Genomic DNA, 14,040 nt, shown 5'->3' with positions numbered 1-14,040 from the left:
TGCCTCTATGATATACACTGTTCATAGTTGCATTCCTTTTTTAGGGCATATCTAGATGGTATATTAAGTGAAGTACATTGACACATTAAAGCTGCTCTATGTCCAACCAACTTGAAGACCAGGCAGAAGAGTTCAGACCAGGTCTGCACCACTCCATGTAGGCATCATTTTAGTGACCTGTTTATAATATGTCACTCTGCTGAGTACCCAAGAGCTGTACCCAGCCTCTTCACATCTCAGAGGCAGACCTTTACTTCCCATACCCTCCAGAGGTAAATGCTAGCATGGAAAGAAGTTGGTAAGATTTCCTTAGGCTGTTGGCTGAAGCTGAAAGGTTCTTGTTTTCTTGGTATTATGTTTTTAACTTCCATATTGCTGGGCACCATAAGTGGTTCATCTAATCCATAACAATGCTTAAAATGTCATCTCATGTTCAATTTTTAAGCACACTCAAATGATCTGATTAGTATAAATTCCATTAAAAAATACTTGGACAACTAATTTATCTAGATGACCTTTATACAGTAATTTATCCCACACTATTGAAGTTAAAAACTCAGATAGAAGGAACAGGAAAAAAAACAAACAACATAATTCCATATAAAATTATTTAGATGAGTATATTCTGAAACTCATTTTAAAAAGTGACTTAGGTATTTCAGGATTCTATGTATCACAGAGTTGCAGTGAGAATTAGACTATTAGAATATAGTAACATCCTAGGCCAATGCAGCCCTTGTCTGATAGCAGTTCAATCTTAAAAAAAAATCACTAAATTTTAGGTGGGAAGACTGAGAGGAACCAATGAGCCAATGCTGAACATGAAACATTCATCTAAGCTGTGACAGCAATACACTTCTAGATGCATCACTAAAGGATGGTAGTCATGTTCTTTGTTTCTTCTAAGTACGAAAAAAAACCTGATTTAGTGCAACAGTTTGATCAAGGGCAAAACTGTGAAATTAATTCCAGCAAATAAAAGTATAAGGTGTATCATTTCAGAGGCTGAGTAGACTATGAGATTACAAAAATACTGTTTTAACAACTCTGGGGCAGTCTTGTGAAAACTTCTGGCATACTTGGGCAAGTGATAAAACCATACTGCCTGTGAAAAAATGTTTAAAGAATACCTACCTTGTCTGTTCTCCTGTGTAATATTAGTCATACTTCCATCTTCAGCTAAGCCTTGTTCCAGATTTTCTAGTATCTGTAGTAAATTTTTAAAGTAACTTACATGAGTTTAAACAATGCTATGTATTAAATGCAAATTATCTAAAATTGACAGTCAATATGAAAACCAACTCAGGCAAGAATGTTTCACCTAGATACAGTTCAAAATTACTGATTATTACCATAGCTAGATCAATTGCACAAAGGAAGACATTACACGGTAGAAGGATGTTAGAATTCAGGTTTATGATACTTACAGAACATTAAATGTCAGCACACTCCGGGGACATACACATTTTGTTAAACAAAACATGAAATATGCTTCACCAGAGAATGAATGTTAATGACCACAAAGAATGTCAAATTGATTTTTCTAAGAGAGCCATCCTCTCTTGACTCCTCCACCCCAAGCATGGGCTCTGGTTTCCAAAACACCTTGCTCCTTTTGTCCTTAATCAAGTATTCCCCTTAGGTCTTATTCCGACTCCCTTCTCAAACTTTGGGTTTTATTGCCTCTCTTTATTTATTATAGATTTTAAATCATCCAAACTGTTGAGTGAATGAAACATTTGTAATATGATTGGGAGAATGAAAATGTATACTTAATGAAGCTTGTGTCTCAGCACTTTTGAAATACGCAGGTGAAGTTCCATTTGAAATGCAAGTCAACTTTCCATTTTCTAATCCCATTACAGTTTCTCCAAATCCGTTCTCCCATTCCCACAAATAACCCCCTTTGTTCTATTACAAATTTATTACTTTGGTTGTAGAATACTGTTTGAGATCTCCTTCAAAAAGAGCACTAAAGCTGTTGCTCTTGAACAGCCGTTGTGGTTAGACAATTAGTGAAATATAAGGCATATCACAGTCTAGGGCCTGAGTGCACTTTTGAACACATTGCACAGAGCACTCTTACCCTCTGTCAGTATAAGAAATTGTTTTTTTTCCACACCAGGAAAGCATTCCAGTTGTGCTCAGTGGTTTGTAAACAAACACTTAAAGACAACACAGGAAATCCTCAAAAGCAAAATTAATCCGGCCTCAGACAGCGTGTTGGTGCCTCCGACAGTCAATGAAGGGCAATCAGGACCTCCACGAAGCGAGTTCACACCATCTTAAGGTGAAAGGAATTGCCCTGAGACATACCAACCTCTTTTCATAGACTAGAGTGAAAGCCTAAAGTTAGGTGTCATAAATTTAGCTACAAGTAACTTAAGAGGTAGGAGAGGCATTCGATGAAATGACTGCAGTTACCACATGCCAGATGAGCCAGGGCCATTTTCCTGGTAAGAACTGTTAGCCCATGACAAGTACAAGGTAGTTTGATTTAGTTCATAGAGAGCTAAAGCAAGTTGCCTTACCTCAAATTTTGAGAGGCTATGAGCAAACAATTGTACAGATACCACAACTTAGTTGATAGGTGGCAATTTATGAGATCACAGCAGCATGTCTGTGAGATTGAATCGCTGTCCCAATTTCACAAGCAGTGTAGCCACTTAGAAAACACTTAGAAACCGAAGCACCAGATTTAAGTATTAAATGCCTAGCATATAACAAGTAACCTTGTCAGAGTAAAAAACACTCTTCTCTCCCACAAGCCAAAAAAATACCTTGTTGTCTGTTTTCTATCCAGTCTAAAAAAAACATGATCTCTTCCTTCCCCTGGAAAAAATCTAGTGATCAGCTTTCATTTTCAGTAAGGCTCAGAGCTCTTACTCTTGAAATGGTGTTAGCATAACGAGGTGCCTTCATCAATGAAACATATTGTTTTGTTTGAAAAGACAATAGGTTAGTTTGACAAAGCCATTCTCTGAAAACGCCCCAACTTACAGCATCATGAAAAAAAGAAAAAAAGGAAAGAATTGGATATTAGCATACAATTAGAATATTACATTAACCATTCTGTGATATTACTTGGGGATATCTAGCTGTCACCTCAAGCTCAACGTAATTAAAACAGAACTCGGTGCTGATTTGAGGCTAATTGGTTTATTCCCTAGGTTTATCTCCTTTTGCCCTTCTTAAGTATAGGAACATCATCTGCAGTCTTTCAATATTTAGGCACTTCCCTAGTTTTCCATGAATTGTTTAATAATAAAATCACTGATTCTAGTAGTTATTCAGTGTAAGCTATGGTAGTTGACATGAAATGTTTGATTTTAACGGATCCCTTCATCCTGCTTTTCCACAGATGGTAAACTGTTTATTCTACCAATATCATATGCGATAGCTCTAAACGTCCTTGTTTCAAATATAAAGACAAATAACACTGAACACTTCTACCATCTACATTAAACAAGCTGTATGTATGAAATATGTCTTTCCTTGTCTTGAATATTTATAAAGACACAATTTCTAGTTTAACTGGCTAGCACTGTTTCACCAAGCCTCCTGTTTCATTCCTTATCCATCACCTGCGTACCACAACTACTAACCTAGGCATGCTACCTTTTGTATTTCTAATTTCCTGTCCTTCCATTTCTCTTTTTAATAATTTGTTTTTTCTTCCACAACTTTTCATCAGCATTACCTTCTTACTCAAAAGAACCCCCCCCCCCTTTTTTTTTCTGGGTGCTTCTGTAATTGTGGCTTTTGGGGGACTCAGTTTGGTGCAGGATCATCATAACTTCTACAAACTCATCAGACAAAGCATCAGGACGAACACCTCCCAGACTGAAATAATCTACGAGACATAGAATACTTATGCATTCTTAGTAACTGATCCAGAACTGGAAGCTGAATGAAAATAAAGAGCAAAAGCAATCAGTAGCTAAGAGACTGAAAAGTTCATTAATCTAAATTAAAACAAAAGACTGGGAGATACATGAAGTGTGTATATGGAAGGGTCAAAGAGTAACACAACTTCTCTTAAAGAAGATTGGTGGAACTACAGAGGAACTAGCAGATGGCCAAGTGGCAAGACTCTTGAACATGAAGAGCAACTTGCAGGAGCTTTTTCAGGAAGCAGAGCAGTTAATCCACTTACCACTGCTCCACCCACCTGGTAGAGAGCACAGTACAGCTCTGCCACTTGAAGGATAAAAAAGGTAAAAAGCAAAATACATCACCCTATGGGATATGTGTATTTCCAGGAGCTCTCCCTCATTCAGCTAGGAAGCTCAGGCACAAGGAAGGGGCAAGAATAGCTTAAGCCTGACTATTGCTCTTCTCACATTTTGGTCTCCAGGTAAGCATTTATTATATAGCATGTCCTTAGCAGAATTAGCACTATGATCATGCCTATGTTTTTGAGTGAATGCTGGAAAAGAACCACCCTTTTTATGACTTAAATTACTACTGTTACTCTTACTGCCTGGCTGTTTGGAGTCCTTTTATTTCAAGGCAGACTTATAAGGGCAACAACTTGTGGCAATTCAGGTTGGGAAGACCAGCAATAACACAGAGACAGTAACAATATCACTTCATTCCCCTAAAAGACCATAACAGGCCTTTGGCATCACAGATTATTTCATTCCTAAATGCTGCACCTGTAGACAAGAGATGTAAAATATCAGATCAGATCTTGATTACAAATTTAAAGGGATGCTAGAGGAACTTAAAACATTATTGCCTATACAGGGAAAACAAAAATTATGCTTTTCATCTCAATCTCCAATCCTGATTCAGGTACAAGAAATATATAAGTAGATGAGGGCTGAAGAGACTGAGTTACCAACATAATGTCAAATTAAATATGGTTAGATCTTAAAGTCGAGTAGCTAATCCAAAGTTGACAGGCATCTGCAGAGAGCGTACAACAAAAAACAAGAGGGAATTTAGCAGGTTAAAAAGAGGTATCAGATAGGAATAACACAATTACATTAAGGAAGAGAAGCAAAATAGGAAGACAAATTTTCTTACGATAAGAATGCATTAGCATTAGCCTGGAATAGCCTCCCAGGGGAAGTGGCCTCAGCTCCACAGGCTGGCTCATTAAAAACTAGAAAACAACCTTGCATTGCAGAGAGACAGACGAGGTGAGCTAATAGGTCTTTTCTCTCTCCTAGTTTTTATGACTCCAAGATCATCTCATTTACATAATGACTATTCGTACGCCCTTCTGTAAATAAGGATGACCGAAGATTATTTTTCCACTTTTTCAAGTAGGTAAGTAAAACACTAGAGGTTTTTGGTTGAAAGCTCCCCAATTAATTCTGTTACAACCCAAATGGTTCCCAAGTGTCACATATAAATATTAAGAATAATGTGTAAATTCTTTATGTTATTTTCTTGGCTATGCCATAGGTTTTCATAAGCTTTCATGTGCTTTATTCTTAAACATTCCAGGTGAGATCTAGATTATTAGACTGATAGCATTCCACACAAAAATTAAAACATATATCTAAATAATGCTTTTTTTTTTTTTTTTTAATATATTTATGAGATGTCCTTTTTCATACTCTTGTTTCTATAGCTGTCTTTGAATTGCTCCAAAATACAAGATATTTAATTTGGATACAAACAACTGTAGTTATATGCAATGTAGTGCCTAGAAAAACTAATTGTAAAATATTACCATAGGAAGGATGGAATGTTTTCTTTGTAGTCTTCTGTGTACTTTATTTTAAAAAGGAGCCCTGGCGACTGCACTCTGCCTCTGGTGGAACCTGTCAGAAGCAATGGGAGATTGCTCCCATTAGGACTACAATTGAACATCCTAAGCTAGGAAAATCTTCCCCCAGAATGGGGAACTCCTTGGGAAGAGCCAGCAGAAGCCTCAGAGAAGCTTTCCCCAAGGGCACAAGGGATCATATAGTGATCTATGCATCTAGAGGTTGAGGGAGTAAGAATATGAGTAAACAGGTCTGTTCTTCAAGAACTTAGCAGGCAGGGAAATCCACATATTTAATTTGCAAATGTCCTTTATTCCTATTTTATATTCTCTCGGTTCCCTTATTTAAACAAACAATCAGCCTAGGTCATGTTCAAACAAAACCTTGAAGATAGTTTAGAAGCTTCATTAGTACAGTGGATATGCTTTAAGGATATGCACTTCAAGGAAAAGTGAGCAGGCAGAGCCACCTCAGGGTTATAAATAACTTAAGGGTCTTGTGAATGAGTGTGTCAAGGTGTGTGTGTGGGGAAATTAATTTCCTTTTCTTTCATTCCGCTACTGACCAGTATCTTTAATCTGTGGAGAGTCATGGCTGATCACGCTGTAAACGAGATACGGCCATGTCAATAAAGTTAACCAGATGGCTGATGAACGTCCTGCTCAAGTCACTTCCTCATTCACATCATACAATTCTCTCCCTCCTTTACAAGATAAGGAACTTCAGTCAAATTTTGGGATCTAGTCACACTTTCATTACTGAAGAGTGACAGCACAATACTTAAAACCAGATCATACAAAAACAAGATATGAAACACCTGGTCTGCTGCAGACCAGGGCAGGCAAATGTCAGTAGGCCCAGAAATCCTGCATCAGAGCAGTATAACATATCCTGGAAAAAAATAAAAATACTTTTAAATTGAGGAGGACTGTTTATGAAGGACAATGCTGGAGAGAACTGGGCAGTAATGTTATTAGATGAGATGGTCACAAACAGATAACATCATTCATGAAGTGCTAAAAAGTAGCACTTCTTGGCCAAATTAGATCTTTCTCTCAACTGTTTCCAAATTAATTCCTTCCAACTCTACAACAAATGCCACATTCATTTCTTATTACTTCAACCTTTCATCTTTTTCCCTCATAAAAGAAATAACTATTTTTAACTGTAAACACTTGGTTATACTAGGTTACCCTAGTAACTGTGCTGGAAGCAAGTTGGTTTTTATATACATAAGACCACAGTATCTATACAACTGGCAATTACCAAATTCCTACACTTGCATTATTCAATTTATTTTCAGAAGTAAATATAGGAAGCTTCCAAGGAATACCCAAAATAATCACGTGCGTTTATCTCATATACAGTTCCAAATTTTCAAATGTCACAGGTAAAGCAATAGTGCTTCATTTCTTCTAGAGGTTAGCACATTGTAACATTCGTACATAACTGTTCCATTAGACTAGTAGGGGAGATCTCTGTTAAAAGCATTTAAGGATGAATGATTAATGCTCAGGGTGTTGGGTTCAGTGGGTAAGGCTTGTGCTTACAATACCACCACTCCAATTCCAGCACTGACAAATCTCATATTATAATTCAGGCCCAAATTTTGCAATGTTGCAACTTGACAAAACAAATAATTCTCCTCAGGCCCCAAAACAACAACAAAGAAAGCTTCATCAAAATAAACAAACAAACCCCAAAACAAGCTCAGCAGTTCGTCTTTATATTCCCATTTATAAAGACTGTCATTCATTTCCAAAGCCGGCTATCCAGACTATTGCTGAAGGATGGAGCAGAATCTTTTGATCATGACTGCTCTCGGGAGACCCTACCTGGAGCACTACATTCAGGCCTGGGGTCCCCAGCACAGGAGAGACCCAGACCTGCTGGAGCAGGTCCAGAGGAGGGCTGTGGGGCTGATCAGAGGCCTGGAGTGCTTCTCCTATGAAGACAGGCTGATGGAGTTGGGGTTGTTTAGCCTAAAAAGAAGGCACTGGGCAGACCTTATAGCGGCATTCCAGTACCTAAGGGGGCCTGCAGGAAAGCTGGGGAGGGACTCTTTGTCAAGGAGTATAGGGACAGGACAAGAGGGTAATGGTTTCAAATTAGAAGGGGGTAGGTTTAGATTACGTATAAGGAAGAAATACATGATGGGGTGAGAAACCATAACAGGTTGCTCAGAGAAGCTGTGGATGCCCCATCCCTAGAAGTGCCAAGGCCAGGTTGGATTGGGCTTTGAGCAACCTGGTCTGGTGGGAGGTGTCCCTGCCTATGGCAGGCGGGTTGGAACTAGATGATCTTTAAGGTCCTTTCCAACCCAAACCATTCTATGATTTTACAACTAACAACTGTTTTGAACTAGCTGGATGCTGCTGAGTGAGGGAAAAAATCTCCCACATGCCCTTGAACATGTCAGCTTAATACATCTGTTCTGTGTCTTGTTGGGCAGAAGCACGAAAGCAAGAGAACTGTATTTGCACTGTTTTACTCATTTTAGTCTGAGCTGCTAAGCAGAGGAGAAGAGGACGCTGTATCCTAAAATGGAAGAGACTTAATTACTTCTATTAGTGAGTTCCTTCTCTGAATCAAGATGGAATCCAAAATGTCATAGTTGAAACAATGTTCTATTTCAGGACAGTGAAATGTATTTCCTAAACAGTAAGAAATAGCACTGCATAGAGAAGTTGTTACCTTGGCGCAGATTATCTTCATACTGTGCAGTCTATCCAGTGACTCCTGAGGATTACCTAGGTACTGAGGAAGTTCAGCATGTAAAATCCGCATGGAGAAAGGAACCATGGAACCTAGAATCATAATTAACTTCATTAAATGTGTTTGCTATAATGATGAGTGTGTACATCCCAAAGGTATTTCTCACTAGTATACATGACACAAAGACCATTTTACCTTCATATTCTTTTTGTCTCTTGATGAAAGATGAGAAAATAACAACCTTTTTCTTAGCTATAACATGCAATGTTATATGTTTTAAATATTATTTATGTATATATTTATATATTTATTTTACATGTGAAATGTTTTAAATATGTAAACATGTATGTAACCATAACCAAGAAGGCAAGAAAAAGGTGCAACCTAATTCAGATTTTCAAGAACAAGTTGTGCATGGAAGTAAAATGTTTATTAAAGATTTTTATAAACCAGTTAAATAAACCAGTTAAAATAAAGGATTAAAAAATGGGACTTTACTCAAGTTTCCACTACCAAATTGCCCCTAACATTAATACTTATCCATATAATCAGTGCAGAAGAACAAATATGGAATTGTAGGTCTTAAAAGCATTATTGCTAAAAAAAGTTATATGACCAGGGCATGCAAAAGTGCTTATGTGTAAGCTTTTTTCAAATAAACGAAGGCTGATATGAAGGACTCCTATAATAAAGGAAGAATAAGAACAGAAAATCAGAATGAGTCAAAGGAAATAATGAATAAAAACAGTATAACGAAGAACATAAAAAAATAATAATATTGTAATATATTAAATCTAAAAATATATTAAGTCCCCTGTGAAATTAAGACGTTTTATAAAATAGTTCCTTTTTTTTTCTATTAATTTCCATAGTTCTGTGTAAAGATCTGAATATGTTAGGATGAAAATAACTTCAGAGTTATAACTCTAAAGACAACACTTAGTCTGAGTTCTATTCCATTAATGTTCTCTCTTCTACCAAGAGTTACCAACTGACTATACTGCGAGACGGACTCTTCATAAAGAAAATGTATTTTATGGTTTGTTGAAAACATCTAATAGGAAAAGAATTTTAAGTAATATCCGGGAAAATAAAAGAAATGTTTTCATTTTAATATTAGTTTACTTTTATCTTGATTATTTTATTTCCCAAAGACCTAATCTTGGAAGTTTATGAGCATTCTGGCTTACTTCAAGGAGAGTTTCAGGAACTTCAGGGAATCCTAGTTCATGTAGTATCTTGCTTTCCAGCTAACCGCATATCCTTTATATAGACAATAATATTGAACGTGATCATAAACTGTTACTAATAAAAAAGCAAAACAAAACAGAAGCAAGTATAATGGGGAAACAAGCCTTGCAAAAAAAATACTGTGCTACAATTCTAATATTTTAATATAATACATTTGCTTACTTCAGGCATATTCCAATGGGATTTCCTTCTCAACTTGCCTCTTGCCTCATCTTTTCTCACAAATAGGACTCAGGAGCTTTTTATGAAGATTTTTGCACCTGTTCTTAACAGGCTTATATGTCAAAGAGGTAAATGCTATGTACAATGAGTCACTGCCTCTAGACATTTTTTGAAAGGTTGACAAAATTTTCATCACAGACCTCATTCACTAATTATGACCTTCAGAGTAAGCCAATTACATCTACATAAATTCTCTTTTGCCAAAGCTAACTATTCCCAGTGGCTTCTGTGCCTACTGCATTCCCTTAAGGAAGTACACACAAGTTTCATGCATCATCATATGTGGAATAGATATTAAGAAAACAAAACTGCACTTGAATTTCTTTTTAGTGAAATTTAAAAGGTTATTGAGCAAGTAACAAAAGATGTCAACTATTTAATCTATCTATCTTGTCTAGTACCTAGCATGACACAAGCACAGATACAAAGTTGGCAGGGGTGAAAAACAAAGGAAAGTATTGCAAAATTAAGAGCAAATTCTGAGCAAGAGCACCATGGACAAATTACTTTGCAGACAGGTGCTTTGATATTCAAGAACCTGCACTGCAAATCTATGGAAGCAAACTTGACCTTAGGCTGGTTACGTTCTCTGCCACACCTCTGGTTGACTGGAGTTCTAATTCTGCCATCAAAAAATAATAATCCTGCCAATAAGCTATGCCCCAAACCAGCTATTTTGGTAGTGTTCTTCTGTAATACTGCTAACACATAAACCATGCACCTACTGATGTACTTAACAGGATTTCCAATATAAAAGGTTAAAACAAAATGTTTTGTTCAAGCAGTAAAGCTTTGGAAAACTTGACATATAAAAGGGAAAGAATCTAAAGTTTTACATTTTTGGTTAAGGAATGACTGTGTCTAGCACTCTCAACTCTGAACAAGGCTGTATCATTCCATTCTCTTGTTAAATGTGGCAAAAGGTAAACTCAATAAACACACACAGAGAAAATCTTAATTGGTAACAGAACAGCTCAACACACAGATAGATGGATATTTAATTTAGTGCAGATGAAATGTCTCACATCTATTTTTAGAGAAAATTATATATTTTTTTGCAAAGTACTTTTTGGGATTGCGGATTTTGGTAAGTATTGATTTTATATATTGCTGGATGAAGCCATGCAATTATGATTGATGCAATGGGAAAGAATCGCTCATTACCAAACCATATAATCCAAATTGTTGTCAGAGGATGTGAGAATAATAAATGGAACTCCAGGTCAACTTAGGCTTGACAAGAATCTACTTTATTCCCTATTACAATTAAGACCTCAGTTGTGATAAGCAGTCAGAACTATATCACCTCCAAATGTACTTTATTAATGTGTTATTTCTTAACCACCTCCTATTTCCTTCAGAGAATGTGACTAAAAAGCATACCAGTGCAATCCTTACTAAGTATGTCAGGAGTAATGACAGGTCTCACCAAAAAAAATCAGAAAGAAACACAGTGTAAAGGGCAGTCAGTGTAATGACTTTTCAAACTAGAATTTATATTACTATTTCATGCAGAAGGATTTAAAGCTCTAGCATCCATTTCTTCTCTTTGAAACTCATAACTTAACTAGTATCCTGCAAGTAATTTTACTGTGAGTATCCACCAAATTTGACCAGTGAACTTCTGTTGCTTAATGCCTGAATAAACAGGTTGCTGAAATTATATTTAATATCTCAGAAACACTGTTTCTGCCCTCTTCCTCAGTTTCATAACAATCCTTCCAAATAGTGGAATATTTTTGGAAGAAGGCACAAAACTGCATAGGTGCTCTCACAAAAGTGTAGCAATGGGGGCAAAAAGAAAAATGTGAAAAGACACTACCTTCTACCACTGGTAAGGCTGTCTTACCACTCCATGTAAACAGTATTTTGTAATACTGTTTTTCAAGTGAAATCACTCATGAAAAACCTGCAGCACTTATCCAAGCCACTTATCCACACATACTCCTGAAATACTTATTCTATTTATAAAAAAGAAACTGAGATCTCTGGGTAAGTAAACTTCCCCTGATGTGTTCCCATCTGCAAGTAGTTTAGTTAGATGATATGAGGTATGGATTATATATCTGGTTCAGTTCCTTCATTAATAAAGTGAATTTCTGGTTAAAGAGAATTATCATGAATTTACTTTAGATTTGGTAAAGCTTTCAACAAGTGGTACTTCTATAAAGCATCAATACAGTTTACACATACTTCTTGGGAAAAAGCTATACAGCATTAATATAAAATGCATGTGAAGAAATCTGTTCATCAAAATAATTCTGTTACTCCTAGTTAACAGTTGTGTAAAAAAAATAAATTAAAAAGTGTATTAATGTATTCCATTACTGTATTGTCTGTATCTATTGTTGCACTCTCTTACTGCTTTGAGAGAAGCAACAGCAAGGTACCAAAAGCCTTTTCAGAAGATGATGATTATGAACCTTTGCTATCGAAAGGCAATAAGGTGACCTGTGTGCGTACCATGGTGGAAGAGAAAATCGAGAGCAGAACAGGTTTAGAAAAAACCTTAGTAGAGTTTCACAGGGTGAACAAGAAATGAAAAAAGTGAAGGCAAACGATAATACGACTCTTGTGAATCTTCACCAGTGCTTCTGCAGTTCACTGACAAAATGTAAAAAGCAATCAAATAAAGAGAATCACAGAAAGTGCTGCCTGTAATACTTTCATGAGCTAACACAGCTCATTAAGAATTTTGGTCTAAACAATAGACTTCTATTTGTTTTTTCATGATGTTATCATATTGAGTGGTACCAAAGGCACATCTTCCAGACTTTTTTTGCACACAAATCCACAAAAACACAGCTTCCACTCTTGTCTTGCAAGGCACAGAAATCGATCCTTATGATTAAAAAAAAAAAAAAAAAGTATTTCCTCCCTTTTTTTAAATGAGGAATGTGACAAAGGAAACAGGTGAAACTTAAAAAGTTAACTGTCAAAAATTCTGCTTAAAAAAGCACAATTACAGATATTATAAAGGCAGAATTTAAGAAGCTGAATTATAAAAGAAAAATAAAGATAATTTAAGTGAAACACACGTACGATGTTTTTAAAGGTGATCAATAACAATTCTATGCTTAGTTAACTGTATTGCCTTTACATAAATCAAACATGTCAGGAAACTGAATACAACATGAAAAATAACCACTGTATGTAAATACATTTTAAGACAAGATTAAACAAAAAATAATTTCGTTTAGTAATCGTAATAAGAACAGGTACTACTTAGTTTCCTAACAGATTATTCTTCCTGCATCCTTTTCACATAACACTTATGAAATTTTAAGTATTACAGTGAGACACAAGAAGTAGATATGTATGCATCCAACACACAAAACACAAGATAAGAATGAACAAACAGTATATTGCTAAGGACATTCTTAAGGTTCATTCTTCTCTGTAGGTCTCCTTTCTCTGGCCAAACTCAAACAGAAAAAGGAGGTCTACAGAGAGTGAGAATAAGGACAGATAACCAGGGAGGAGTACAGAGACACTGTCTGAACAGCCACGGGCCAAGTTAGGAAAGCTAAGGCCCTTTTAGAATTAAATTTAGTCAGGGACATCAAGGGCAACAAGAAAGGCTTCTATAGGTCCATCGATGATAAAAGGAAGACTATGGAAATTGTGGACCCTCTCTGGAAGGAAATGGGAGACCTGGTCACCCAGGATATGGAGAAGGCTGATGTTCTCAATAACTTTTTTGCCTCAGTCTTTATTGTCAACAGCTCCAGACACAAGGCCCAGGCCCCAGAAGGCAAAGGCAGGGAATGGAAGAATGATGAACTGCCCAGTGTAGGTGAAGTTCAGGTTTGAGATCATCTAGGAACCTAAAGGTGCAAAAGTCCATGTGATCTGATGAGATACATCCATAGGTCCTGAGGAAACTGGCAGATGTAATTGGTAAGCTACTATCCATCGTATTTGAGAAGTTGTGGCAGTTTGGTGAAGTTCCCACTGACTGGAATAGGGGAAACACAACCCCCTTTTTTTAAGAAGGGAAAAAACGAAGACCTGGAGAGCTACAAGCCAGTTAGTCTCACCTCTGTGCCTGACAAGATCATAAAGCAGATCCTCCTGGAAACTATGCTAAGGCACATGAAAAACAAGGAGGTGATTAGTGACAGCCAAC

General features: G+C 36.6%; 1 protein-coding gene across 1 annotated transcript in view; it reads right to left on the bottom strand.

The window, feature by feature from the left end:
• The window catches only part of TRAPPC12 (trafficking protein particle complex subunit 12), a 53,149-nt gene that overhangs the window by 15,751 nt on the left and 23,358 nt on the right, over window positions 1-14,040 (bottom strand). The window contains exons 6-7 of the mRNA XM_084284981.1: window positions 8,418-8,530; window positions 1,135-1,207 (exon numbers count right to left, since the gene is read on the bottom strand). Coding sequence (XP_084141107.1) covers window positions 1,135-1,207; window positions 8,418-8,530 — 186 coding nt within the window. The remainder of the gene's footprint in view (window positions 1-1,134; window positions 1,208-8,417; window positions 8,531-14,040) is intronic.

Source organism: Netta rufina (genome assembly GCF_964035555.1).
Source record: "Netta rufina genome assembly, chromosome: 3".
NCBI classification, from domain to species: Eukaryota; Metazoa; Chordata; class Aves; order Anseriformes; family Anatidae; genus Netta; species Netta rufina.
This window is presented reverse-complemented; position numbering and strand designations above follow the sequence as displayed.